The sequence below is a fragment of the Hylaeus volcanicus genome, chromosome 2, assembly GCF_026283585.1.
Source record: "Hylaeus volcanicus isolate JK05 chromosome 2, UHH_iyHylVolc1.0_haploid, whole genome shotgun sequence".
Taxonomy (NCBI): Eukaryota; Metazoa; Arthropoda; class Insecta; order Hymenoptera; family Colletidae; genus Hylaeus; species Hylaeus volcanicus.
In genome coordinates, this window is record NC_071977.1 from 19,766,377 (window position 1) to 19,793,585 (window position 27,209).

Consider the following 27,209-nt stretch of genomic DNA (forward strand, 5'->3'; position numbering starts at 1 on the left):
TCTTTTATAACATTGTTTGAAGTAATGGATGCTTGCCTACGAATGGAGTGACGGCTGCGAGCGTGTCTTTGCAGATGTGTGTTGGTAAAAGAACTTCAGAGCGACGAGGACGAGGAGGGTGCAATCTACTGCAGTGCTCTTTGAAAGAAAGTCATTTCTATTTGAGATAGTAGAGAGAATAGCAAATTAGGCAAGTACATAAAGTGATTAATCTTTTCGCTGGCACACGCAGAGCTTATGCTCTGCGACTGAAAATTGGTTCTGGGAATTATTGTACATCAAAAATTCACTCGACTTTCGACGAAAGCATCTTATGGATCAAAGTGATCACTTACTAACGACTCTTCGCTTTGGTGAAGTTTTGCTTATAAGTGTGGCAATAAAAAATAATATACAACTACTGCTTTTTCGGAGGAATAGTAGGCTGCAGAATTTATAAATTTAGAGTTAGCTTTAGTTGTTTTTGTTTCAGAGGTATGTAATATAGGTTAGATGTTTCTTTTTCTTTTTCTTTTTATGATTTGTAAATGATGTGATGTAAGCAAAAGTTTTTCCTTATGTAAAAATTAAAGGAATAAATCATCTATCTATCTATTCACTGCTTCTTCGATAAAGATGAAGATAAAATAGCAAACGTTTTCATGTTTGTTATTCAAGCTGAAGGAGAAATTAAGGTATTGACATTTTTATTAGATGACAGAACTGGCCTGTCTATGTTAAATAATAATTCACTTGTAAGCGAAAGAGAGACTTTCCAAAAGTATAACACCCTCCTTGCATCGTTAACAACAGTGGAATTATTATTTTCTTTTACGACATTATTATGTGAACCTAAACAAAAGCTTTTTACAGATGAAGTTTTTGAAGAAAAAGATTTCGAAGTAAAGAGTATTAGAAATAAATTACTGTAAAGATTTCTTGAAATACATAGATTGCTTTAATTATATATTATTTTGAGGATTATTTTCTTCGTGAAACTTGAAATAAAAAAAAATAACGAAATAATATGAAGTAGGTAGCCATCATTTTAAATGAATTATTTTTATTTTCAAATAAATAATTTCAGATAGTCATTTCTAAACTGCGGTTGTTTATGCATTTACTGCAAGTGAAAATGTAGAAAATTGTACGATGATGCCTGTATTTTTGTGTGAAAGCAAAAATATACAAAATGTCAACAATAAAATACACGTTAAGAAGATAAAACCTGCTTTCATTTAAATCTCAATTCTTTATCTCGATCAGCAAAAATATGAATTTGCATAACCATCCCCAGTGTAGGAGTATTCCTCATTTTCATTTCAATGAAAGGTCGCTCGAGTATGGTATCAACCGACCTCGATAATGTCTCAATGCAGTACAATTTTTGTCATTCTTCTCTTCACATTTACCAAGATTGAAATTCTAAAAATCAGTCAACTTTGTGGTAATTTTTATGCAAGGATAGCCTTAACGGATGAAACGTCCTTTCAACGAGTTCGCGTTCCGCTTGGTGGACGTGAATGCGATTAGCCACGGTGTCGTTACTACTAATCAGAGTTTTCCGAGTTCGCAGCCCGTGACGATGAAACCGAAGCACGTAAATGGAAGCACGAAACAGGGGACAGTTACCCCGCGCCGCCCCTAGAAACATAATTTCCAAGGAGCAGCTTCATAGTTTCCGTCGCGAAATTCCACAAGGAAAATTCAATTTCGGGCTGCAGCCGTGCGAGCACCCGCTATTATCCATTATTCTTTCCCGCTCCGTCGAGGCGACCTCTCGTCGCTGCCAACTGTTCCCAGTGCCGTTGTTTCTTCGCTTTGACGACATTACGAGCACGTCCTCGAGAGTGCCATCCCTTCGGTGAAACGTTCTCGATCGCAACTTCCCGTGGAATTTGCATCCTCCCGTTTTTGACCAAGTTTTTTTAACCCTTTGCACTTGGATGCTTCTTCCGAGTGGATATCGTCAGTTCAGGCAAACTTTATTAGTGATTACACAGGATAAACTTATAGGAGCGTAAAATTTGTAAAAGTGTATGATTCCTTGAAGGTTTCTATTCAAATATCACGAAAAATCAAATAAAAATATGATACATATATTAAGATGTGTATAACAAATATGAGATTGTGTTACATGGAAAACGAATGTGTAAATAGTCCACATCTTAAAAAAGCGACAATCAGCATTTGTATAAGAATGTAAGATGTGCAATTTGTGGAGGTAAACAAGAAAGCCTAAGATTGCAGTTTAAAATATGGAAACTATCAATGCATATCTATTACTTTTTCAGTGATTTTTTCAGCGATTTTTTACATAAATATGTTCCTCAATGTCTAAAGATTCATGTAAGCTCGAGTATCATTACAGTAAGGTACATGTTTTATGAATTACATTATGTAATACGACGTGATTTCTGTTTGCACATTCTGTACAGAAATGGCTCCGAGTGCAAAGGGTTAAACATTTCGGGAGGTAATGCAGGCAGGATAAAGGAAAAACTGCCGTCTTCCTTGACCCGGGAACTCTGGATGTCTGGAAATAGGGTGAAATATGGAAAACTTGAGGAGAGGTTTGCAAGGAAGCTTGTCGAAACGAGAAATTTGAAAAATGAGAAGAAAGTATCTTGAGGGGTTGGATCACAATAAATGATATTCCACAAGTGATTTTTTAAAATAAATATGAAAGTCTCAGAACATTTACAAACAATTTAATAGGAAATAGTATCAGCCATAAATTAACAACTTGTTAAAACCGTATTCCGATACATTTACTCAATGAAATATAAAATGAATAATAAATACATCTTGTTAAGGTTTCTCAATTCTTAAAAGGAATAACACAGAATAAATAGTTACGACATTTTATTAAAATCTCATAGTCCTTACAAGGAATTGTATAAAATGAATAATAAATATATTTTGCTAAGATTTCATAATTCTTCACCTCTGAATTGTCGCCCTAAATTGGGTTGAAAACACGCTCGCTGAGAAATGGACAAATTGCGACATACGGAACAGCTATATCTCCTTCTCTCCTAGGAGAAAATCGATTTCATCGTCGACGTGTATAACGAATCGACTTTGGGGAACGTTCTGCGTAAAGGAATAAGAAGATCGAAGTACCGTGAACTCTGGACGAACTCCCTAACGACAGCAGTGTCTTCGGGAATTGAAATTCCTCCGAAAACAAATGTGATTCGCGTGCGTGAAACCGAAACGAAATTCATGGCGGGGATTAAGCGCGAATCAATTTTCCGCTCGAGTGGTTCAACGATAATGCGAGGAACGAGGCTGGCGTGTATTTTACGAGTAAAGACACTTTTCAACGAGGATCACCTCGGGGATCAAAAAAATATACATGTCGAATTGAGTAACCTCCTCCTTTTCGAATTCGGTTAACAAAATCGTTTTAGTTTGTTTAAGGGTATATTAATTTACAACGGAATGGATAGAGGGGATTTACTGAATATAAACTGATACAAAAATTGTTATTGTATTATATACATACTTATTGCATTTTCTTTAATATAAATGAAATTTAAGACTGCTTACTTTTTGAAGGTTTTTTTTATGCTTGGCATAGAGGAAATACTATTAAATAATGGCTTCACTTCAAATTCTCATACGACAATAAACACAATGTAGATATATCCTTAGAGAATTTTCATTACATTCTAATTTGGGATGTTAAAAATTACGAAATTCTCAAAAATTCATCTAAAGAAAACGAATGATTATGTAAATCTAAAATTTTACATACGATTTAAGTAGCAATTTAGAAATATAATAACTTATAAATAGTTATGGAAGATGCTACAGGGAATCCTATCTTGAATTAAATGATTAAATAATAGGAATTTCAATAATGATAAAAACCTCAAATATAAAGAAAATATTGAAAATTGTTGAAATGACAAAATATAATAATCACATAAATTCACATCTTAACAAGAATTAAAGTTAACATAAAATAATTTCATAAAATTGATAAAATGACTTAAACTTAATTAAAAATTCTTAAAATATTTTACACAGATTTAATAGCATATTTACAACATTATACAATTGATAGACCCTCAAAACTGCTGCCTCAGTCTTCGTAGACTTAGCAATGGAAATCCGTCGAACGTGATCAATGAAAGTATTTTCTGACGTTCCACTTTCTTCCGTTGGCATACAATTTTAACGTCGTCATCGAATCTCCAAAGGGGATCGTGTCCTTTTACCAGGACCACTGATAATTACAAAACGAGGGACAAGGGAAGTTCGTAACCCAAAGGAGATTACTTCATTCACGGTATAATTACAAACCCCGGTTCTCAAGAGGAACTCTTCTCTGTGCAAGGTCGCACAAAGATAGGGAAAAATGGTTTCACTGTGCCGTAGAAAATTGTGGATTTGTTCGAATATGAATCGCTCGCTCGTTGCGGGGATATAGCGACGAAGTCGTGCGCTAGAGGCTGTAATTGAAAAAGCCACAATAGAAACAGCCGTAAGCTTGGAAATTGCCCGAGTGTAGTTATGATTGCTCCTGTTAGCGTATTCTTTCTCAGACATCGTTGGATTTACCGTCGGAAACTCGGGGTTATTTGAATAACCCCACGCTAGAGATAAAACGCTCCTCTCGAAATCGATTTAATCCACGTTTTATTGGTATTTCGAACAGGTTTCAGCAGCTCCATTAATTTATATCACCGATTGCAGATCATTTAACGGTATTACATATGTATTACTGTTGATATTCTATATATTCTACACTTGTATGCATTCTTATAGATATCTGCGTAATTTCATTTACCATAAATACATACATATCCGCAGTCTATTTATAATTGTTTAGGGAAGGTGGATTTCTTCTTCCTTGTTGATATCTGAAAGTAAAAAGACTTGATAATATGTTTATATTATATAAAGTATTTTATTGGAGTCCCCTTCAGGTATTTACATATTAATAATGGATAAAAGATAGAAACATACAAATATGCGTAAAAGTACTATTAGAAAAACAAGTATCAAAATTTAACCAGCGAAAAGTATTATTAGTAGTATTATAAACCATAATAAACCATGAAAGTCATTTTCATGACGAATGGGAAGGAATTAACGTCGCGTTCGACGCCGAGAACGCAAAGACCTATTAACTTTATCACTTCCGTGGATCTGTTTTCCACGGTATCTTTATTTTTCCCTAGCTCGCAACCATTGTGCACGGGGCTTTTCTAAAACGCTCCATTTCTCGGATATATGTAAGGAGAGAAGTGCCGGAATCGATTTTCCTTTTATGGCACGGTTACGTCTCGCAATGATCGAACAAGGGGTAAGCTTTACGATTGCCTTCAAAGAAACTCCGGAAACGCCCAAAGCCTCGCTCGTGGAAAATGATCTGGGACGCTAAACAGTTTTCCCCTTTCCATCCTACGCCGCTGGGATATTCCGCTCACAAAGCTCGGCGCCATTTGGATGAACCTCAACAGTATTTTTAATCTTCCATCGAAATTTCAAGCGCTGCGGATACTTTGACCAAATAAACAGCGCGGAATTTTTAACTGACCGCGATCACTATCTTTGCGGAGCAAAGAAATAATTTTAGGATATATATTTTATACTTTCCACTTGGTACTAATCTATAGTAAACTTAAATCTGAAAATTGTGACTCGATTTTGTAAAAACTCTGTTATTACATGTCAATCGTTTCACTATGAGCAAGAGAATTAATGACATATCTTGTGATGGTAAGATTTAAGAATTAAGATAACTATCAGAAGAATATCGATTTAATCTTAAAGATGATTGTAACATGCACGTAGAGCAAATTGTCAAATATTTTGAAATGAATCTATTTTTATTTTAGTATCATGTGGTACCTTTGATACTAATATTTACTTGGCTGGAACCGCAAGTTAACTACCAGCATGCAATTACTACACCAGGATTTTATTTCCGGCCAGTATAGCAATAAATAAAACAAAATTTTAAGCGTATCTAACAATGATCATAACAATCTATTAGATAATTCTAATTCCGTTCTTCAATTTGAATTTTGTTAGAATCGAATCGTCGCGTTACATGGTACAATGAAGGTAATATTTAATAATTATATATTTAAAAAAAAACAGTTGTTTAAAAGTATTTAACAATGATAGTAACTACCTATTAGATAGTAGAAATTTCACCTTTTAATTTGAATTTTGTTAGAATCGAATCAGACGATTCTACGCCGAGTTAGGCACTTCAAAGTGACATACATTGTTATAAAAAAAAAACAATTGTTTAAAAGTATCTGATAATGGTAACAACTATGTATTAGGTAGTAGAAATTGTGCCCTGCAAATAGAATTTTAGTAGAATCGAATCGGACAATTCCATGCTGAGCTATGACACCTCAAAGTTTCCTATTTTATAGACAATTATAAGAGTGACAGAGGTAATGACCTATATACATACAACCATGTGTCCTTGCTAGGCCGTTCCAATTCCGAGAAATACTAGTAAACACTGTAGTATTTCCTGGAAGGAACACCCCTCTAAATTTCGTGACATAATATTAAACATTGTAGTATTTCCTGGTTGGAGAATCCCTCGAAGTTCTTTGAAAGAGAAACATTTATATCCATTTTTCCTGATGATCGATTTTGATAAAATTTGGTATACAGGGGGTTTTGAAGTCGCTGATTCCAAATCTGAACTCAGAATTTAGAAATTCAAAATAGCGGATATAACATAACGACACAAAATGCGAAAAATGACTGAATTTAGATGAAATTGGTATACAGGGATTTTTGAGATCGCTGATTCCAAATCCGGACTCAGATTTTAAAAATTCAAAATGGCAGATACAACATAACGACTCAAAATGTGAAAAATGACTGAATTTAGATGAAATTGGTATACAGGAGTTTTTCAGGTTGTTAATTCCAAATCTGAACTCAGAGTTTAGAAATTCTAAATAGCGGATCCAATGTAACGGCACAAAATGCGAAAAGTGACTACATTTTGATAAAACTTGGTATACAGGAGTATATGGATTCCTATGGGTCGAAATTGACCCAGTTATGCACAATCTAAATTGTTACATTTTTCAAGCTACCTAAATGTAGTCAAAAATTATACTAAGCATACCTGATATTTTCTATCACTCAGGTGTTTTATATACTTCTAACTAAACAATGTTTATAATAAATAATAACAAAAATAGTGAAGAGAATTTAATTGAACTCTAATTTGAATTTAATCAAATCTATATACAGTTCCATTCGATACACATACTCTTATAACCTAATTCGTAGCAGCATTAAAAGATCATATTTTATATTGATAAAAAATAAATTCGTGTTAATTTAGAACAGAAAGTAGCTGTAAGACAATTCTTTATTTTTCTTCAAGTAACTGTGTTACATAAAAATGTTCAACTTCATTGTCTGTCAGACTCTCGACAGATTCGACAGACGTCACATTTATCGCCACGATCGCCAATAATGGGTCTTGAAATGAAATCGAGTGGAAAGAAATAAGCGAGCTAACTCGTCATAAGCTTCGATGAAAATAGGAACGAAGGATAAAGTGAACGATGGGGTTGTTAAAGCGATTGGAAGTTTTACTTGGAAATAGGTCATGTTACGGTGGATTTAAAAAGAATGAACATTTTATAATCGGTTCTTCTAAAAAGAAAATTATATACGCTATGGTAACATATGACTGTTCAATCACTTTATTAAATTGCAATGCATAGCATATCAATACACAAGGTTAACGAAGACGAACAATATTAATAGTACTTGTTAATATGAATAATAATAGATTTAGGAGTCATGATAAATATCAAAAAATATCGATTTATGTCTTGATACCAACCGTAGTATATACATTAAACAAATATAGAATATTCTACGATGGACCAACTTTTATATAAACATAAACGTATATAATGCAAATGTGTTATTAAATTCCTTACAAAATTTAATATCATTTTCCTATTTCCTTTCAACCATATCTTCAGTAAAAAAATGTTGAAGTCACCTACGAACACACAGTTTGGAAGTGTACCGAACAAGTTCCAAAAAAATAGACATTTGGAAAAATAATACAGATAGTTGAACGTGTGAAACGTCAGAATCGACCAATGTTCAGACACGTCGAATATCAGCTTTCCTCGTCGAGTTGAATTTTTATTCCAGTTTTCGCGTATGGCAAGACTTCTCCCTGTAAAATTCTCTTACAATTCGTATCGAAACACCCGTGGGATGTGGTTGTGTCACTTGGAAAGTACCTTGTTTAATCGTGCGGCCATTGAATTTTCGGGGAACGTAACCGAACGTTATGGTTTACTCTGTCTGTCGTATTAACGACGAGTGGACCCTTGAGTACTTTGAATCACTGAATATTATATGGACCTGCAGTGGCCCTTGCATCAACAACGTTGCTTTAGGGCAAGGAAAGCGTGGCTCTGTAATTATGCAATGGAAGATGGAAGCAACACAGAGCAACGAATCACTGGGGTATGTTTAAACGCGACAAGGAATTGAAGTTGAAGGTAAAGCAAGGAAACAAATATTATTTCAGGTCTTTTTGGTTTCGTCGCAGACTGTGCACCTCGGTTATGACGAGTTTGCGCAGCTCACTCGATGTTGGCGTTGCTCATCAGATTAAACAGGATGACTTAAAGCCGTTGGAAAGTTCCTCTTTTGAGTTTTGCTATGCATGGTACGCTACAATTACGTATTTTTAAATAGGCGGCTTGGAGTGGTTTAAAAATGATACGGCAGTGTATTTTTCGCGATTCGAATTATTAAGAAAATATTAACGAAAACGTGGATCTAGAACACGTTGAAATTGTATTAGTCATGAAAATGACTATTTAATTGTGAACAAATTGCAGCAGAAGCTTTGTTAATAATTATGCAATTTTAAGATGTTTGACGTATATAGGTCAAATTACAGTTCGATAGTTCTAATATATGTTTATTTATTTAATTTTTAAATTATTTTAAAACATTGAGTCAAACCATAAACTTAATAAACACTGTTTATTTTCATTTATTTATTGTTCTCAAACCACATTTTGGTTATTTATGTTTTTTTGTTTATTAATCAATATTTTGTAAATTGTTTGTTTAAACAAGCATGTGCATAAGGAACGATTTCAAATGTCAATTCAGACTTTCGTATGAAATAGTTCTTGCAAGAATAAAAACAAGAATAAAAACCTTCTTTTGTTCCTAAAAAACTAAATTTTGGCGCTCCTCTCGAGAATCTCTCGACTTCCGAAAACTCTCAGCACCTCGAAATGAAAACTACAAGCCTAACACAATTTCGAAATGTGGCAGGAAATGGTACACGAAAACAAGTGTTAATCCGCGTCGAATGCCTCAAGTGCGTACAATTCGCGTAGTATAATAGACGAGTTTAGGTATGGTGCGGAGGATCCATCAGCCACTAATCCGTGACCACTCTCGGTTGCCACTCATTATGTCCAACCGCTGAAAAACCTCGGCCAGAACGAGCGACGAGTACCGATATCATCGTCAGGCATTACGCTCATTTCCATAGCGACCGTTCGTCCGGCGCAGTTTTAATCCTCGCTGGGGTGTTATCGCTGGGATAATCCGCGAACTCGATTCGCGAAAGCACCACCAAGAGGATTGTACATCGTTTACACAGCTCGAACCCGCGGCATCGGTTCGACGGTCGTCTGCAATTCCTAGTTCACGTTAATCCACGAGGGGTTCGAGGAACGTGTCGCGGGAACAACTGTCGGGATCTAAGGACGAACACGTAGAAGTTCCCCATCTACTTTTTTTGCGCCTCGATTCTTCTATGTCGACGTTGAACTTCTACGGTTCTAGCTGTCTTCCTCTTTATCCCTCGTTGTTGGATGAAAATGGCGAGCTTTCAGTATGCAGGATATCCCATGACACGTAGTAGACAAGGAACAGAGAAGGGATGAAGAGTATCCATGTTTTCGAATTATAGTTTTGTGCTACAATCATTTTCAGGCTAAACTGAAATAGTGGAGCTGATCCTGCTAAACTGTTGCTTATAATTCACGCGAGTAAGTATAGTAAAGATGAGCATGCAGCAGGACCCATAGTCCCGATTTAATTTTTTTGGACTTCGATCGCCTTGATTCTTCTTTGTCGAGGATGATCCTTCCTGATTCTAGCTCTCTGCGTCCCTTAACACCTTGTAATTGTGGGTTGAGTTTCTCTTCCTCTTTTATACCTTGTAATTGTGGATCGAGTTCCATCTGTGTTGAATGGAATTGCTGAGCTTTTTCATACAGGATGTCACGTGAAAAGAACACATATACAGGTGTATATAAATGGAACCAGAGTATCATACGTCATTCAGCTGCCATATGGAATCTGAAATTAATCTAAGTTAATTCGTAGACTCCCATCCTTACAAAACCTAAGTTTAGGAGGTATAGTCTGCTCCAGTTACGTGGGCCATCTTGTAGATCTGTATATATCTATATCTTATCTACGTAGTCATATCAATTTCTTCTCTGTCAATCTTATATAAAAATCAACATTCGAATATGACGAATACGCTTTCTTTGTTGATTTAAAAAGTCCTTCTATTTCTCCTTCTCCTTGAAATATTTCTAGGAAAAAGCACTACAAAGAGATGCAACGTTTGCTTCCATGTCGCTTCTACCAGCTCTGCATTTGCCCTAGCTCCACTCATCCAATCGCATGAGGTCGTATGTACGTTGGTTTCTCCTTCCATGCAGATCGATGGATTCTTCTCCATCAGATTCTTCTATATCACATTCTAGAATCCATTCCATTCAGATTTTTCTGGAAGCTGCTTACACAACAAATTGATTTTTCATCCCCAATTTCAAATCTGGGTGCAGGTATACAATTAACAAGGGACGAAGCGAACCGAGGTGAAAAGTTGAAATACGATGCTGAATTACGCAGACCGTAATAAAGGGAAATGGCTAGACGAAAGAAAAGAGATAAGACATGCTTCAGAGGGAGCTACACTCGAGACTTTAAATACTCGTTGAGCCTTCTTCTCCTTTTTAATCCTTCTCGAGTTTCAGGCGAGGTGGCAATATTATTGTTATCCATTCGGTGGAGAGAGAAAAATTTATGAGATAATTAGGGATAATTTAGTCCTTCCATTCCAAAGATTACAATTTATTTAAGTAGGGTGCCTTGATGTTATTGTTAAAGCAGAACAGAGCGAAATTTTTATCTAGATACCCGAGTAATGAGTAAAAAATAAATAATTGGATATCTGTTGTTTGTTAAATAATCGTTTGAATTTGGATTGTAGAATGAAATTAACGGTGAGCATATTTTACATAAATGAAAATATAAACGAGTAACATTACAGTATTTTACATAAATGAAAATGTAATCGAATAAACATCGCAAATAATGTGTTATACTTTGATTTGTTTCGTTATTTATATTTAAATCGCATAACTGATCATTCTCAATAACAAGTCCAAATTGGTTCATCGAGAGTGAGTTTCCTTCCATACCAACTCATAACTGAATATTATAAACATATCTTCGTAATCGAGTATAATTCACGCAATCATCGTCACCGAATTCGTATAAAATGAATCTACCAGGTCATACTCGTATAATTCATATCACTGAACGATTTAAAATTAATCGAACAGAACATCAAAGCCAGTGCTCAAAATATGAATAGACCGAATACACATTGGAAACATTCCGAATTAATTAACGCGGCTTCGCCTCGGACACACTTCACTGTTAAAGAACAAAATGTCCGTCGAACGGAAAACAATTAATAACGTACTATGTTCTTTCCGCCCTGATTGCATCGCGTGAACCACAAAACGCAGCCGTGGCGGTAAGTGACCAAAGTAGTTTGGAACGATGGCCGTAAGAAAGCCGTGATAGGACAGTCTCGGCTGCTGGAAATTGAAGTTTAAGAGATGGAACTCCTTCCCTATTTCGACGTCGCTGTCCAACGCAATTTACGTTGACGCGGCATTAGCTGTCGAACAGGAAGCAATCGAAGAGTGTCAAAACTGCGGGAACACTTCCACGGAATTCGAAGGTAATACCTTTTTCGAGGTGGAGAAGTTGGCCCTTTTCGTTCCACATACACTCTTGATTCGATTCTGCAGAACTCGAATTTTTTACAGAATGTTTGAGGAAGTGTTTCAAAATACTGTAATAGATAGAAATTAACGCTGTGTCTTTCTAAGGTAAACTTACAGATATAATAACTACAACTAAGAATATAATAACCTAATGATAGAGACTATGTCTACCCTATTTCTCTACATATCTTGGAATCTTTTTTGACTGTAGTCTCCATATTAAATTCATGCACTTTTAATTTATTAAATCCTCTAGAATTAAATGTCCACAATCGGCTTCAGAATGATTTTGAATAGAAGCGACTTCTTTTCAACCTCAACCATTGATCGACAACAGTAGCCAATACATTCTTTTGAACCCTTTGTGGAAATGTGAAAGAACAGCAAAAAAATTGAACAATCAAGGACACTTTTTGCCTTCTGTGTACTAATCGCCATGCAATACCGCGCTCGGTAGTAGCGACATTTCAAACATCACAACACTTGAATAAGTCCTCGAATACCGTTACCAAAAGATTTCATAACACCATCTCTGTCAATTGTGGACTCCGCTTTAGTGATTCGACGAAGCGAGAGTTCTCGCTATATCGCCCAACGAGCGAATTGAAATTCGTCTCGCGTAACGATTAAAACGAAAAGAAATCATGCACGTGTAATTACCACGATACATTACGCGGTGAATATTAATCATTCAACGCGCACGTCCGACTTACGAACGCGCGCGTAAACGTACGCGTACGTCGAATCGTAATTAGGGATCTGGATTCGGTGTGCAGAATCGGGAATAGGCAAACATCATTAGCGGAGGATAACGGAGCAAACACGGCAAAGATTGAGAGGTTTCTGGTGTTTACTCGCTTTTAATTGTTTCCACGACGCATCGATTCGAAGAGCGCACTCGTTATGTCTGCGAATATCGCTGGAGATTTTTGCTCTTTTTCACAGTTGTTGAATAATTTGATCGCGTGAGTAAAGAGATTCTCAAATGGACTGACTTTTTGTACATTATCGTTTTTTCTTAATGTTGAGATGAAAATTTTCTATGTTCGACAAATTTTATTTTTATTTTAGACGTTCGAAGTATACATTGTTGATAGTGTTTTCCTAGTAGAACATCAAGCAATATACTCTACATTTATAATAAATTATTTATTTCATTCTTGAAAATATATAGAGAAACTTTAGTATACTAATGTCGCTCGAGACAGTTCTTTGAACTGGTTTGACTAGTCTCTGAAACATGAATTACCTAAAGATAGGTATAATTTTTTTTTTTCAATAATCTAGTCTATAATACAAACACTTAATAACGTTTCAGTTTTTGTGTTTAGTAAATTAAGCACATTATAGTCTTTGTTTTTCGTCTCTCCATCTAAGTCAATAAAAATTCTTTCAGTGAGAAGTACAAACGCAAGACAATTCGTCTTTAGATTCGCTACCGAGTCATCGTGCGCGAGACAGAAGAATGGACAGTGCATAATGAGAGAAATTGTTTATCTTTTCAATATACGTAGTAATGAATCATCAGCGTTACATTACGAAAGGACGTGTAGCAATTACAACAGCTGGAATTATTTCATGAATCCTCGAACGCATACTAGAGACAACTACACATACTGGGCCATTCTATTCCATGAATAATCTGAATAACATTCAGTTCAAGGTATACACTAAGTCACCTTGAAATGTTTTGACAATCAGATAAGCTCTGGTACAGATTCCGGCTTCTGTTGGGGAAGTGTAATTGATGTTCGAAGAAAAATTAGTTTTATAAAATTAGAAATAATAAGATGATGTAATAAAACTCACATTTATCGAAACTTGGATGGAGCAATTGTTTAAATTAATTCTATGGGATTAATTTCATTTAACAGAATCTCAGAAAAATTTATTTTACGTACGTCTGGACTGTCTATATTGTTTACAATTTATATATCAGCGATATACGCGGATCTGATCGATTGAAATAGTTGCAGAATTGTTTTGACAGTTTCTGCGACTCGATATGTCCGATAAAAATTCTCCTCGAAATTGGCGATGGTATATAGGAGGACGGAAAACGACGCAGAAACTGAAAGAGGAAGTGTCCCCCTACTTGTACGGCCACAGAGTTGTGTCGTGGTCGATGACGCGGAATGCGAAGCCAGGAAGCACCTCGGAGAAACCATAAAGGACCTGCTGTAAAATGGAAAAGGGATATCGAGAAACTGGTTTTTCGGTCGGGAAAGTACCGTAGTATCGAAACTCCATTTAACATACTGGCTTTTTCATTTTTATTGTATCATACGATCATCCCAGAAACTAACAGTTATAGAAGAAAATATTTGGTTTAACCCTGCATCGCGGAAATTTTATGTCGTACTTCATGACAGAAATTGTTGTTTACCTTTACGTCCACGAATTTATTAATACTCCAAGTAAATGGGAAGTCGCTGAACCTGTGGAACTAGTAAATGTCACTGAGAAGTAACGTCATCTGCAAATCCCATAAAATGTCTACAGCAAAATTTACAGCAATTGTATTCGGAATGGCTTTAATCCGGCGCTGCTAGGAATATTGATCCCAGAGCATGAATATTTAATCTGTTCTCGTATATATGTAGTTATCAGCTATCAGTTGTCAATTAGTATTACATCGACTTGATTAAATTAATTTATGAACACATCGATCATTGCTTGATATATTAAATACTATACATCTATTAATAGCACAGAAAAAATTCATTTAGTAAGCATTCAAAAATGAAGCTTGTATAATTTTTGTCTGTAATATTTTTTTAATTTTCAACGATCAGCAATAACAGATATTTAAACGTTCACGTTAGAATAAAGCAACTTAATAATTTTGACATGTACATATGTAAAGTTGCAAACTTTCTGTAACAATTCCGACGACAGAGAACGTGATCGACGGCATTCTGCGAGATTTACACGTTTCGAGCATGAATCTAAATTTCTCTCTCCCCCTAAGTAATGTGAGATTTACGTCGAATATGTTGAAAAATGGTCCCGCTCGAGGACGCATACGAAATGAGGACTTTTTGTCTCAATTTGGCAGTCCCTTTTACTTATTTCTACATCATTTTCTTTGGTTCTTTTCCTCGCCGTGGCGTGGTCCATCGTCAGATATTTTATTCGAGGAAAGCAATTGAATTAGCGACGAAAATTTCGTATTCAGTTGCCTCGAGTGTACAGGTGTGCAGGTATGCAAGGTGCCAGGCAACAGGTGTTTCGAGCTTTAAGTGGTGTTTCTACATAACAAAATAAGAAGAAAATAAAGAATTACTTCAGTACTTTCATTATTGTACATATACTGAAACTTTTATGAGGAAGTTCGAATACTTCAAAATGTTATAGTTTTTTTTTTTGAAAGAACTCTGTTAAAATCTGGGAATACAACTTCTAACTTTAAAATGCAGATGGTGCGCTTGTCTTTGAATTGAATTGATGCATTTCCAGGGTCTCAGCAAGCTATTACGAAATGCTTTCAGTTTTACGTTCGACACCATCGTCAGAATGTCCAACTTGTTGCGTATAATGCTAGTCTGGTCTGTGTTACATATTTATTTATTTCATTTGTAGACGCAGGAAATGTTACGCGGTGCTGCTGCACCTCAAAGCCAGGCTGTTTCCTTAAAATATACCGTATGATTCAAAATATACAGAGAATTTAATTAAAAGTCCTTTAACAATGCTAATTTTTCTTATTTCACCATAATCTCTTTAACATTATCATTTTAAGGCTAACGATTTATAAAGTATATAATAAACAGTAATATTTTCTTCATTCCCGAACTAAGTAAACCTATTCAAGTTTATCCTATAATGTTAGAGTATGTACAGAGTTCATAGTCCCAAATCTTTAAAAAATAGTTGAAACTATGAAAAGTATAAGAATGAAAATTTAATTAATTTTTATGTCCAAGCTTGGTCAATTCAGCGAAATTTTCTATTGTTTTTTTCACATACAGTATAAGGAGTTTTAAAAGTATGCTTCTTAGAAAAGCTGCGTCAATCAATTTTGTTGTTCACGGCGTCTTTGACCTCGTCGTTTGCATGCCAGTCTAACGGTTTCGCTGTTAACGCAAGCACTTTGCTGCGTTCAACGTTTACGAACTCTGAGTCAACTTTTCTCTTTCACGCAAAAGCAGCCTTCCTTGGAGTTTACAGCACATTTCCAGGCAAACTGGTACGAAAGTATTCCATAAACGTTAACCTAGATACATTCATCCATTCAGTATGTCGATAAAGTGCCCATCAACAAAGATTAAATTGTCCCGTTTGCTGTTTGAAACGTTTCCAGAACTCTTTAGTGTCGTATCTTTTCGTACAAAGTTCTGTATAAAAGAATCTTCGTGTTTATATTGTTATATAAAAATACCGTGGTCGCAGTTGCCTAGCACAAAATTAAATATAGTTTAGCATTTAGTTTCTTGGGTCTTCTACATCCTGTCGTGAATGTCTACACTTTATCCAATGTAATAAGATCTGTTTAGATTTCATTAGGTTCAGGTCAATTTGTCCAAACCATTCTAAACCTTAATACTTGAAACATTTAATTGTTTCATGGACTTTACAGACTTCATCAAACCGTATCAAACTTCTTCCAATCTGTTTAGACTTACTACTCTTTGTCACAGTTCTTTAAAGTCTATCAGATTTCGTAGGATCTCTTAAGACCCCATTAGAGTAAAATTGATCTCTTCAAATGTTTCCAAATCAGAAGGCTACACCTTGTCACACTTTTCCAAACTTCATTAGATTTCGTTAGATCTGTGAAGAGCCCATTAGAGTGAAATTGGTCTCTTTGAATCTCTTTGAATCTCTCCAAGAACTACAGTTTGTCATATTTATTCAAACTCCTTCAAATTTCATCGAATAATTTTGGACCCTATTCGAATTTTAACCGCTGTCTTCCTGCTTCTGAATCCTTCGACATGGAAACAGACGTGTCCAAACCTTCTTATCCCTGTCGAAGCTCCCTAGGCCCAACCAAACCTACTAAACCACTCCGCACGTAATTGGATATCGTCTTAGCGAACCCTAAGTTTAGAGAGTTCATTCTAAACCAATGTGGTTAGTCAGGATTGCGTCGAGTTCAACAAGATTCGTTCAGGTTCCAAGTCCTTTCGCTAAACTCTGTCAAAGTTCAGCGATTCCTGTTAAATTCTAACGAACTTTTGGAAACGTTAATTCAGAACGACGGACTCTGTTTCATACCTTTAACCAAATTCGGCGCAGGTCAACCCTGCACCACCGACAAACACGTATGTTTGTGTTCAGTGACACGTGGTGGAACCATCACAATGGTTTTTGTTTAATTTAGACATGATTTGCAATTGAAATCAAAGTCACTGTTTACTTCTCCGAAAAGTACGAAAAAGTCATCACAATATATTGAAAACCAAATTTTTGATGTTACAAATTTTATTGTGACGTCTTTGAAGTGTAATGAAAATTTAAAAAATTTCTGTTCAGCCGTTTAATTTTGTAAAAATCTTCAATAAGTGTCTTTAACATCAACTTCTCGACCAAACAAAATGCTGATATTTAGAATATTTTTCTGACGATACTAAATATCTAATACAAATATTTTCTACACCTATTGAAAGTATATAGTACTTTAAGCAATTTTTTGACAAATTTACTTACAAATACGTTACGTATTACTTTCAATTCCAACAGATTTCTATATATTTCTCAATAAGTGGGTACTGTTTAAATATGTTTACATCTAAAATAACATTCCAGAAACATTAATATCTCTTCCACCGATATTGGAAATGAATATTATTACTGCAATATAATATCTAATTGCGCATACAATGAATCAAAACGTGGTACATTCGAGATTGAAACCATATTACTCAGAATCATACAAAACCTGTTAAATTTGATTGTTAACGTAATTGCTGTGTAATCTAATACATGATTAATCGATGCATAACGTAATCAAGTATTATGCTTGATATCTGAATTAGTAACATTAAACTTTAATTAATCAAATATCCATTACTTCTGTTTGCTCTAGAAATGATTGAAGGAAGAGCCGAAAATAATTATGAATTTTTGTTACTTATGCAAGGAAACATAATTAATAATAATTATGTTATCATCGATTAATAGCGTTATTTACAATAGAGGACAGTTACTTCTTTTCTATTCGACTCCAAAGCGTCGAGTACTCCCATTGAAGCCTAATCTTTCGAATTAATGCTTCTTTGTAGGAAAGAGTGGCTTAGTAACAGGAAAAAACAGTTCCCCGAGAATAAAGCGTGCAGTGGCGATAGAATCTCTTTGTTCTTCGAGCGAGAACGATATGGCAGAGTGCCAACAGAGAAGAAAGGTAATTGCTTCTCATGTTTCACGGTAAAAGTGGACGGAGGGCCAATCGCGCAGGTGCAGTAATCAAATACACGAGCTGACAAGGAAGAAGAGCTTTTCAAGTCTAAGAACGAGGCTCTACAATTGCTACGCGTAATTTGGTTTGAAACAAGACCTAAAGTTTATTCAAAATCCAAACTATGCGATGTTCTGTGTTTGAATCGAAATACGCGCTATTTCAAGGAATCAACAATTACTAAACCAAAATAAATACAATTAATTTCTAATTTTTTAAAATTCTATTGAAAGCTTTTTTTCTTTAAAAAGTAAAATCTTGTGGTACTCCACTGGAAAACAATTCTTTTCTTAAGAACTTTCTTAAGAACTGTTCTTGTGCAACAGATATTTAAGAATTCCTTTAATAAAAATTCCATGGTACCGACCATTTTTAAACTTTGATTAAGACAAGTTTCATAAAATAAATACAATTTTCTATTTTAGTACATAGTAAAATCAAGATCTCAGAAAGTATTATTCATTGCTTGTCGACAACTTTGAAGATCATCTATTCAAGTTTCATTGTTGACAGTTTAAGGTGATAATATTATTAGAGCAACGCGTGCATCTTTCTTCGCGAGAAATGCGAGCTAAAAGAAAGAAATTTGGAACTCTAATGAAGTGTCGCTGAAGGACTTTTCAAACGCTCCCCTTCCATCTATCAGCCGGGGAACTTTGGCGAAACTCCCATGCGGAACGTGGTAGATCTGAATCACATTTCTGAAATTTCCGTGGAGTGAAATTTCAATTTGGAAAGTAGTTTAGCATTCACTTGCCCGAAGCCATTTTAGATGAGCAGAATTTACGAGTTAGAAGACTTTTGCATTAAGAGTTTTCTACGCATGATCCTTTTCAAGGTTTCCTCGTTAAAGGGCATAAAGGAAATTTAAAGACGTGTTGACAAAATCGTAATAATTTCCATTTTCGATTATTGGGTTGATTCATAAATAACTTCCATTCATAACCTGCAATTTATTTCGAAATATATTAGTACATAATAAATCTGAATTAATTATATAATCGCCATCGTTGATTATACTTTTTCTCATTTAGCAAATAAATTAAAGACTGCTACCTAAAGAGGTTTCCTCCAAAGCAATAATTTGTACGTGAATTAATATTGAAGATTGTATTATAGATTGACATTAAAAAACCATTGTTATATATAACTATATAATAATAATATATATTTATACGATCAAACGAACTTACTTGTGAAGTTCGATCGTAATTATATGAAGAGCCTCGTTCTTCGAAGATCAAATGTAGTAGTACTCGTTCCTAGGGTATTTCACAACGTTTAAAGCTAGGGAAAAAAGAAAAAGGAAGTTGTTGTCCTTGATGCTTTTCCCTTCACGACGCTTTTGTTATATTTTTTAGAGTGGGTTTCCCGAAAGAGAAAAAACAGTCGCCGTACTCGTTCGAGAAGATTTTGGGTACATTTTCTGGGTGATTCCAAATATGGGTGGGAAATATCTTCTCGAACGGGGCTCTTCATATAATTACGATCGAACTTCACAGGTAAGTTCGTTTGATCGTATCATTATTTGAATGATATATGTATTATATATATAATACTACAAAATTGAAGGTGGATCACAAATGTACATACATTAAAATCAGGTATCAAGCAAATGTCACCTTATTCGAACAATATCCAGAACTAATGGAAAATATGTATCGTTTTTATTGCGTCCCTGGTCGAGCATATTATGCGATAAAGGATGGCTAAGCTCTGATCGCAAAAAGCTTATTGAAATATGGATCTATTCTGGCCTGAAAAATATCCAGCCTGCCTCGCGTATATTTTGTGAGTTTCTTCAGGCGACAGGTCGTAAAATCCAATGTAATACAAATATATCGGTTTGGTGGACACAGTGACAGGAAATAAAAAAGCAGAAGGACGCTTATGTACGTTACACACACATAAACTTCTTTCATGCATCTGTCGTCGACTTTTGTTTGCATCGTAAAACTTTACAGCGTTCCAAGGAGTTGTTAAACTTTCCCTGGTTACGTTTTCTAGTTTGCTGGGAATTATAGTCTTTTCCACTTACGAAAATTGCATTTTCATGTCCGAACATGGCATTACATGACGTTTGTATTATATAGGACTAGTAATAGGAATTGCAGCATTTTGTTAAAAATATAGTCTATCGAATATGTAAAATAGATTGCAAATGTGGCAGCTACATTAAATAGAATCATTGTACTAAACTGTATATTTCATTAGTAAGGTGATATGATTTTTATTACCACTACTATGATAATGTAGTATTCAACAATTTGGTTATAGATGTATAATCAATGTATAGGATATTATACAATAAATGCATAATTTCTTAAGGAAAGTATATAGTAAAAGTTCTTTGAATTAGTTATTCAATACTTGGTATTCTCCACCTTTATGAATAAAGAATCCTGAAAATAAAAACTCATCTATTTGTAATGAAGCTCTTTTAACCTCTTCTTTTAATTAAAATAATTTAACAAACAATTTCACAACTGCATGAATACAAAATATGACACATAAATATATACATAGTCTATAATACCTTTTTAACGAAACATTATTTTTGTATAATAAAAAAGTTTTTACATTGGTGAACACTCGTAACAACAAAAACATTAGTTTATTCCATTTGAAACAAATTTTATTTATTATTCCTCTGCCTACACTTCAAGCACTCAAAAACTCATTCCCATCTCCTTGCTGATTCAATGATGATAATTTATCAGATAACAGTCAACACTACATTTCAAATCCAAACGTAAAATCCAGAATTTTTCAAATCTTGATCAACGTGCAAAAATTTCATCAACATTCGAAATGTTATTTTAAACGGTGTCCAATTTCGTATAGAATGGGCCAGCAGCAATCAAGTCGAACGTAATTGCACTGCACGCGTATGTTTGCATCGAACACAGTTGCGATATTGTTTACTCGTTTCGCAAAACGCAAGTCACCAATCTCTGTCCAGGCATGGGTTGACACGGGACTGTGCCATGTCCCCGGTGGCTGTTGTTGTAATGTCCTGCAAGCAGTGTCCTCGTCCATGTCTAAATTCCAGCACAATAGCGCCCGAGGCAAGAGCTGTTTCTTCGTTTGTCTAACGCGTCTGTCATTAGAGACCATTTCCCTCGAAATTTATTCGGCAATTACGACCATTATGCTCGGTTAATTAGGATGCATTTGGACAAGTGTCTTACGGCTAACGATCGTTGAAACATATCCCGCATAAATTACCAATGACATTTATTGCTCGAGTCAAACATGAATCGTTGTTATCCGTTTGAAATATATAGTATATAGTAATATAATAGTAATATATAGTATTCATTTTTCAATTTTTAAAATCAGAAATTCCCTTGAATTTAGAACCAAGAAAGCTATGAGTATGGTTTCTTTAAAGGCTTTGAAAGAAGATTCTTTCTTTTCGTGTAATATTTAATTTTTTCAGTTATTAGTAGAAATATATTGTGAATAAATAAATATCATTTATCAACAAATAGACATTTTTCGATCATATTGTATTTCCAGTATTTTCAATTGTATTTTCAGTAATCTTCAGGGATAGAATATTAATAAAAATCATGTAATATAATTAATAAAATATATATTTTTTAATTTCACAAATAAGACCCTAATTTTTAGCTTTTCTAAATGTACATATACTACGTCCTAACATAAGAATGGTTGTTCTGAAGTAGCTGTACCATAGGGAAACAGGTTGGTCACAAAGAACTGAAACAGTACTGGAGATTAAATTTAATGTAAAAAGTCTCTCTTTTTAATTAAGAGAACAGAAACAGTAATAGGGATTAGATTAAATTTAAAACGACCCTGTTTAATTAAAAAAGCTTTTTTACATAAAATTTAATTCCAACTGCTGATTTTGCTATCTATAAACAACCTTTCTTATTATCAGCTGAATATTAACGATGTTTGAAATAATTCAAGGACTCGTCAAAAATCTTCTAAATTGTCGCAATTTTGGTATTTTTATTTCATTTAATATTCATACATAAACATATACAAAATGGATAAAACAAACCATCCATAAAGAATATTTGTCGAATTTTTAATTTCATTTACCTGGAAAACAAAGTTACGAACACAGTGAAAGGGCCCATTTTGAGCAAAAATCAACTTTCGAGAAAAATGAAACTTTTTTTGTATTCTAGAAACATTTGTGTTCCACGTGTGCGAACTCGTAGCAGTGTAGTTTCACCCGGAATTAAATTTTATAAAACCATGAATATTCTCCAACGTGCTGTAACCCCCTCAACTGAAATAAACTCTGAGGCATTGTTCCCTAGCCACTCCTGAGCTGTTTTTACTTTGTAAGGTGGAACGAAATCTTCTGGTAAATCCGCTTTTGCCTTTAGAAGAAAGAGTTTTATTACTCCTTCCAGCACATCTTTTGTAGACTTTGGCTTTGCTTTAGCCTCGCCTTTTTCAAAGAAATAAAAACCATCACACCTCTGCGAAATGCTTTCCACAAAAGAATTACTAGCTTTTTAGTAACTCACCTTTGAATTCTCTTGATCATCAACCGAAGTCAGAGTTGTGTAGCTAGCGAAACTTTTCAGAGAAATATGGATGATCTGAAGAACATCCACACAAGACTAGTGATACAGATCTGGGAACCCCTTGGAGTTGAAGTCTCAAGTCAAGTCGAAAATGCTAGTATCCTTAATACTGAAACCTCAAAAGCTGAGTGTGTATTGGAACTCTGAAAACCTAACTTTTACATGAAAGCTCTGAGGATTCAGTCTTTGAGTTTCAGCCTTGGAACTTCAAAAGATTCAAGCTTTGTGCATAATTACTACCGATACAATGATCAAAATAAGCTATGAAATCAAAAAACAGGAAAAGATGAAAGAGAATGGCTAGTCTAGAGCTCATAAACAATACGAACATGAACATGGAAAGACAGAAGCTAAGTTCTACTAAAATTATAAAATAAACCACTAAACCAGTTAGAAAACAGTGAAACTTAATTCCAAATTTTAACGTGAAGCAAAAGTATTTTGATGAAATAGAACCACACTGAAGTTACGAAGCTTCCAGTGGTTCCATTATTCGTCGAAAGTGATTGTAAGGATGTCTAATTGATACGAATCCTCGTGGTACAACTTCGTAGCCACGCAAGGAAACACCTGCTTAATGGAAATGTAATTGTAATTGTATTCGCTGTTGTAATTATGTCGACTGTAGTTTACCAACTGCAATTATAGAACATGTCAGGATGGTCATCAGTTTTGGCATACGCAGGTGTGATCCACCCTAATAACGCGTCTCGTATTCAACCAAATTAAGCGACTCCGTCAGAAGCATACTGCAAGGTTAATAGAGTTGTCCCTACACGAGTATGAACAGACATAGTCTGATACACGCTGAAGATAAACAAACCTCTTCCTTTCCGCATTTCCTATTGGAAATAGAAATATATCTGCCGAGAAACCTTCTCCTCATCGAATGTACATATACCAGACAGGAAAGATAAAACAAAACAATTTGTTTCAATATGTTTCAATATGTTTCAATATGACAAGCTGTTTCAATATCGACATAATATCGAAACAATTTTCTATGTGTACAAACATTGCAACAAATTCAGGACTAGAATTGGAATTGATCAGTAATCATGTAGTGTTAGTTGAATATTAAACTTCACAGTTCATTTGTGTAAATTTTATTAATTGACAAACTTCGAATTCGACACAAATGTTTCCACCCTACTCGTGATCTTCTTCAAGTGAAGAGTGATATAAAGCAAAATCTATGATAATTCCATTAATTCTCGTTGAATAATTATAAATTTTGGATTTTATTAATGCATCTTCACCTGAAGAAATCCATGAAATGGCGCTTGTGTCGAACTCGAAGTTTGTCAATTAATAAAATTGACTTCAATGATCTAAGTTGCAGTTATTAATCACAAAAGAACTTGAAGACTATGCAACGAATTTTTATTTTCCAGGATGGACATTCAATCGGCGCAGAAGAACGAAAGCTTCTATCAGTGCTGCAGCGGGTTCTGCATCGACCTGCTTCAGAAGTTCTCTGAAGAAATTGGATTTACTTACGAGCTTGTTAGGGTAGAAGACGGCAAGTGGGGCACGCTAGAGGTAAGTTCAAATGAATTTTACTCAACAATAATTATTGAAGTACTCACTGATACCATTGGATCTTGTTAGTTTCCATTAGTGTGCACTTTCTTCTCTTAGATACTATTGTCCCATTTCGATACAGCCACTCTTAAGTAGCGTTAGTAGTAGCTTTCTGAGGAGCTTTCAAATCTGAAAATTTTTGTTTTGTTTGTCATGCTCTGTTTGTTCATAGAATGGGAAATGGAATGGTCTGATTGCGGACCTGGTAAATCGAAAGACCGACATGGTGATGACGTCTTTAATGATTAATTCTGAAAGAGAAGCCGTGGTGGACTTCACAGTGCCGTACATGGAAACTGGAATCGCAATTGTGGTAGCCAAGAGGACCGGTATAATATCTCCTACTGCCTTCCTTGGTGAGTTAAAAAATCGGCTATACCCTATGACATTTGTATTTTGTTAACAAACTTTACACTCTAACAGTAATACGTATATATATATATATAAAGTTTTTTATGTAAATTACATCATCAACATCCAAGTGAATTTATAATTTGAGTATAAATATCTCCTTCGTTTTAAAAATATATCCACAAAAGAATACAAGTACCTCGTGACTAAAAAAGTTTGAGAAGCACTAGCATAAGACATCCTCGTGGAATTTCATGTTATGCAACCAACAAGTGACACGGGAGCCAACATGTTAGGGTATCTCATTGCACATAATTAACGAGCGTAATATTACTGCTTTCAGAACCGTTCGACACAGCATCTTGGATGCTGGTTGGCATCGTTGCCATACACGCTGCCACTGTAATGATACTGCTCTTCGAATGGTTATCGCCATCCGGTTTCAACATGAAGGTAAACCCTTCAGGCCCCGCGCGGAGACTGGTATTATTAATTTCGCTTCTTCTCACTTATGTATGGTTTCTCACCTCCTCAAGCACCGACTCTCCATTCACCAAATTACTCGCCGAACAATACCGTTAATCTTAATGACACCTCACCTTGACACTGTAGTAAGAGAGAAGATTAATTAAAACACGACACAGCGTATATAACGTTCCACTCCTTAATCTGTATAATAGTAACGTCAGTTGCATTACTCTGTCGTTTTCAGTTTTAAAAGTGTCGCCAATTTCTTATTGGAAAACTGCTGCTCGACGAGAAACTTATAATTTACGACTGTTTTACGTTTATGCACCTGCAGATGTGAAGCACACGCATACTGCTCATAAATTCTATTTTATTTCGTTAGTCGTACGCAGTATTGCATGAATTCTTGAATCATTATAGTTATTTGGTCGTTTCAAGTATATGTTTAAGGGAAAAGATTTTCCTCCATTTTATTTAACCGACTTCGAAAAAGGAGGAGGTTACTCAATTCGACATGTATTTTTTTTTTTTTTTTTTTTTTTTTAATTCAGAGTGACAAGTGATAGCTTTAGTCTCTAGTATTTATTTACATCATATAACTCACTGGAAAAGCATGCATTATCCAAATTATTAAATTCAGAGATTATATGTTGATTCAGATTATATGTTGTAGTTGAATAAGGACCATGGCATACTTAACAATGTACTCATGTAATATAATTAACAAAAGGATACAATACAAATTTGGATATCCATTTTATTCATGTGTACTGTTTCGTTAAAATCAGAATGAAAATCTAACAGTGTCATAATAGATTTCAGTTGAATTGAATATAATTGTATCAATGTTTGGTCCTACACGTAAATTTTGGATCATTGCTCGAGGCAATCCTTTTCAGTTATTAAGAATTTATTCAATTTTGTATTTGTTTTACCTGTACATTTTCCCATTCGCATTTCGTTAAAATCCTTCTAAAAATATACCAGTTGTGCAAATAAACAAACTATTGTTGCAATAATTAAAACGTAACGACGATAAATTAAAACATATTCTTTGTGCTTCTTCATGACCAACAAAATACCCTATTAAATATTTGATTACAAATGATAACCGATATTTTCGTTAGTCATTGTTATATGTCACTGTCACTGCTTTTCCGTGGCCCAACGTTACACACTCGGTAGAACACGTTTTGTTATCATTGCATTGTTGTTGCTACGCCCGAGTTCGATAACAACTGGAACTGGAGCTGTTTCAAAACGAGCGATTTCTGTTGCTTTCAGAAGAATCCGTCACCGAACCATCGCTTCTCGTTCTGTCGCACGTACTGGCTGGTCTGGGCCGTATTATTTCAGGCAGCCGTCCATATCGATTCTCCCAGGGGATTCACAGCCAGGTCGGTAAAACAATTTCTATCGGAATTAAAATCTTCATCGTAAATCATAGTCCGCGAACGGGCCAATAAGAGAAAAGCCCGGCGAAACTCGGTTAATGCATTTTCCACCATCGCTGGGTATCAAACGAGATCAAAGGCTCGACGAAAACTTAGCGAACTCGCTCGCCGGGCGCAAAGTCTGCATTTACATGTTTCATGACTCGATTCTGTTTTCGCTGCATCTCGAAAGTAGGGCAATAAAACGTTTGTCGATGATCCCTCCTCTCTCGTGTCCCCAAAGTGCAGCCCTTTCACAAGGTTCTAGTTCAATAGTTAATTACGCGATACCTGATATCAGTGGCAGATTATCCTATAAATG

The 27,209-nt window shown here is 35.0% G+C and overlaps 1 protein-coding gene and 1 long non-coding RNA gene across 4 annotated transcripts in view; one reads left to right on the forward strand and one right to left on the reverse strand.

Moving 5' to 3' along the window:
• The window catches only part of LOC128884762 (glutamate receptor ionotropic, NMDA 2B), a 365,676-nt gene that overhangs the window by 307,196 nt on the left and 31,271 nt on the right, over positions 1 to 27,209 (forward strand). The window contains exons 9-12 of one of the 3 annotated variants that reach the window (XM_054138365.1): positions 24,446 to 24,593; positions 24,808 to 24,991; positions 25,330 to 25,439; positions 26,739 to 26,851. In XM_054138365.1, coding sequence (XP_053994340.1) covers positions 24,446 to 24,593; positions 24,808 to 24,991; positions 25,330 to 25,439; positions 26,739 to 26,851 — 555 coding nt within the window. Of the gene's footprint in view, positions 1 to 24,445; positions 24,594 to 24,807; positions 24,992 to 25,329; positions 25,500 to 26,738; positions 26,852 to 27,209 lie in introns of all 3 variants that reach the window. The other 2 variants (XM_054138368.1, XM_054138367.1) reach the window with 2 other exon arrangements.
• Positions 24,642 to 25,357, reverse strand: LOC128884763 (uncharacterized). The gene is made up of 3 exons (XR_008459466.1): positions 25,186 to 25,357; positions 24,838 to 25,015; positions 24,642 to 24,764 (listed from the first exon to the last, which is right to left on the reverse strand). It is a non-coding gene; the product is annotated as an uncharacterized LOC128884763 (long non-coding RNA).